The sequence below is a fragment of the Fulmarus glacialis genome, unplaced genomic scaffold, assembly GCF_000690835.1.
Source record: "Fulmarus glacialis isolate BGI_N327 unplaced genomic scaffold, ASM69083v1 scaffold9510, whole genome shotgun sequence".
NCBI lineage: Eukaryota > Metazoa > Chordata > Aves > Procellariiformes > Procellariidae > Fulmarus > Fulmarus glacialis.
This window is the reverse complement of record NW_009185775.1, coordinates 490-4,073: the sequence shown is the minus strand read 5'-3', so window position 1 is coordinate 4,073 and position 3,584 is coordinate 490. Positions and strand designations below refer to the sequence as shown.

The 3,584-nt window shown below is 34.8% G+C and overlaps 1 protein-coding gene across 1 annotated transcript in view; it reads right to left on the bottom strand.

The window, feature by feature from the left end:
• Positions 1–2,965, bottom strand: part of LOC104076911 (biogenesis of lysosome-related organelles complex 1 subunit 5-like) — a gene marked incomplete at its 3' end in the record, with an annotated part of 6,723 nt that extends 3,758 nt beyond the window's left edge. The window contains exons 1-2 of the mRNA XM_009577975.1: positions 2,834–2,965; positions 602–731 (exon numbers count right to left, since the gene is read on the bottom strand). Coding sequence (XP_009576270.1) covers positions 602–731; positions 2,834–2,965 — 262 coding nt within the window. The remainder of the gene's footprint in view (positions 1–601; positions 732–2,833) is intronic.
• Positions 2,966–3,584: the final 619 nt, after the last annotated feature.

Sequence of the window (3,584 nt, the reverse complement as noted above, 5' to 3'; positions counted from 1 at the left end):
AAAAAAAAGATACTGAAAAATTAGTGCCACAAATTTTAAACTCTTAAAATCTGAGCAATAAAAAATATTAGATGGTTGTAACTACGAAACTAGGATGAGCATACAATAATTATTACTACTACCCTATTTGTGACTAAAGATAATAATAATAATAGCACATTTCATAGCTATACACCAGCAAGTTTTGTTTTAAATCACAGGGGACAGTATTATGCCCTCCTGTGGGAAAATTAAAAAACTTGAAGGTCACATCACAGCATGCTTGCAACAAACCAGAAACCCGAAATTTTGTCCATGGCTTTAGCCAACATGGAGCACTATCCTGTTTCTAAGCGAGTTGTAAAAGATTGAGCTGAAATAGCTTCTACTTAAGTCAACAAAAAGCTTTAATGTAACCTTAGCAAAAGGTGTGTTGGCTGGACCAATAAATAGCAAAGAATGTCCCCGTTGTTCCCCTTTTAAAATTTCACATAAATGAGAACAAAGCACATAAATGGTAGAAAATTTATCTAAGGATGGTAATTTTTCCACAAATCATATTCTGAACCCATATTATTCCTCAAAATGATACAACAAGGGAAATAAGAAGCAACTTGCTTACATCTCTTGAATGCTTCATTCAGATTGTCATGCATTGCCTGCTCACACTTAGGAAGAACGTGTTCATTTGTTTCAAAGATTGTGTTCTTTAGATTTTCAAGTACTCGTAGTTCTCGGAGGCCACGTTTTTCCTGCCAGAAGAATTGAAAGAAAATGAATGGCTAACAAGGAACTCCACTTTCCAAAATAAGATGGTTTCCCAATTGATAAACTAATAGCTTTATCTCAAAGACTATACCGCTGTCTATTAAAGTGTTACTTATTTAGCGCAATTGATAAAATAAGTTTTGCGAAAAGAGAGAGTAATGCTCCATTCTTCACACTAAAATACAGGAATACTTCGAATGATGCTTCTGGTCTTTGTTGTATTTACTAATAAAAACATTGTGCAGAAAAATGTGTTGTTTGTACAGGTAATTTAGAGCACATCAAAAACAACAGAGAGAAACAGAGCTTGAGAGCACTGCATTTTTATAACCCAATTGTTACGGAGAAATAACGTAGCATTGATTCTGCTTGCTTGATATCTGACCTTCCAGATTTAGCATCAGACGGGGTTAAAACAATGCAAGTAAAATTGTTTTTACTGAAGCAAACCAATGAAGTCAAGACTAAAAGATAACATAACACAGCTGACTAAAAAGGCAGGCCTTCTTCTGGCTTGCTGCTGATCATTATTAATTACAAGAAGAACAAGCTCTTGCTTTATTGTTTACATTAAAAAAAAAAAATCCCTCTTCAGGGGGAAAGTAGTTGCACACAAGCAGTTGTACACACGAGTAGAGCTGCACACTACTGAAAGATGTTAATCATAAAGCAATTCTAAATAATAAAAAAATACTGCATCACCTGAAGTGGGCAATTGGATCATCATACTAATTTTAAACCTTCAGAAACTGTGGCACAGACAAATCAAGTCACTTAATTAAACAGGGTCCAGACTTCCTGAATGCTAATCTACATTCTTTACACGCTTGACACTAATCATTGAAAGAAAAAGCGTATGTCCTACTACTACCAAAAAATATCTGGTATCTCAAAGTTACAAACAAGTGTAATTTTTGGAAGAAATTCTAAGTTGCTAAAATGTAAATAATCCTCCGCTTTGCGATTTCCCCCCGAAAAGTATAAACCAGAATTTAAATTTCAAGCAAAGATCTAAGAATATATGACATTTGTCTAAGAAATAGAAGATGACTTTGAGTGCAATGAGAGAAATATATGAATTTAGTTATAATTTTGTAATTGAGTTTAAAATTTTCCTTCCTATGAAAAGTCACATAAAATTATTTACTGTATCCTATAACTTATCTAGGGAAGGCAAAGAAAAGAAACCATTCCTTATGATTCTCAAGCCCATATGATACAGATCTGATGAGAGTTTAGTTCACTTACTTACTTTGCTAGACCAGCATGGAGACAAATTAGACCTGGCTGAAATATTAGCTACAATCAGGGTGGGGGAAGACATTTTAATGTAATTTTTTTTTAAACCAGTTCTGCACATTAGAATTTTGAGGTATAACTATATTTGCAGGACTAATTTCAAGATTTTAAAATCCCACATTCTTCAAGAATGAAAACCTACTCTTAGATATAGCCTTTTTCTGACACATAATTTTACTTTTCTAAATTTTTGCTGCCATCTTGTGGAAACTTTCCAAGTAAAGTTATATATAAACACTTTTACACATTCAGTACTTTAGCCTTATTTGCAGCCAATCAGATAACATTCATTCAATTTTTAATGATTTTCTTACTTTGCATAAAGTGTTGCTCTTCTCTTCCAGTAATATTACTTTCTTTCACAGAACAAAAATCAAAGCAAAATTAAATTACAACTGTGCCAGCTGAATCCAGCTGAAGCACAAGCCGGTTTCTTAACCCAGATGTAATCCTGTTCTGGCCAACAATATTTTCCTTGAACCAACTAGACTTCTCTAAGATGTTAGGACTACATCATTCTCCTACATCAATATTCCTGCCAGTCTTTCACAGGAAAAATATTTATGCCCTTTTCGAAACTTTTTAAATAAAAAGACCCAAATTACTGCCTTGTTTACTGAAGATGCAGACATGTACTATAGGTGTGTTAGTCATTTGGGGCAAGAAATGCATGTCAAATCTTTCTGAAGCAAATTACTTACATATTATGATTTCTAAAAAGATGCTAAGATTGTTTAAAGTCTCAGACTGTGAAGGTTACAGCACCCAATAAGATACAAATACTTACTTCAAATTCTTTAACAAAGTAACGTATTTCTCCCTGAATTACTGGTCTGTGATCCAGTAGTCTTGAATAGATTTCCCCAACATCTAGAAGATTAATGAAAGTCAGATTTTTAGTTTTTCTCTCACGCTCCATACTAGGCTACACAACACAAGATAGCACACCATACTTCGATGCAAGAGGCACGACTGCTCACCAAATACATACAAAAATCAAAAGAGCACCAGAATAACATTTATTGGCTATCCTATCTATTCAGCAAACCACCAACTTAGATAAAATGCAGTGAATCAATATTCCAGGGGCCACAGACACCTTTCTGTGAGGGTGAATGTTCTCCTCTGTCTCTCAGCACCCTCTGTTTCAATTCTCCTCCTCCTCAGGACAGCTTCCATATCTGACTGTTAACGGCGATAAAAATTTGATGCGGGGCAGAACTAAAGGCTGCAGCTCAACAGGGATTCACAGCTTAAGATGTGGGAGTTTTCTGCAGCGAGAAACAAGAGGAAAGCTCACTACAAAGGAAAACGGTTAGCATTTTCTTGTATTCCAGGGCCAAAGAAGAGTATTTACAATATTTACATGTATGAGAAATGGGCTTGGCTGTCATACAGAAAAAAAGCCCATTAAATTTAAGAGCACTCTGACAGCATAGCATTTAAAGACTATTTCAGGAAATATACAGTGTAGTTCCAACAAGCACTTTAAACTGATACTGAAGTGGCACTGCCATCTAAAGGAACAGTCCTACTTT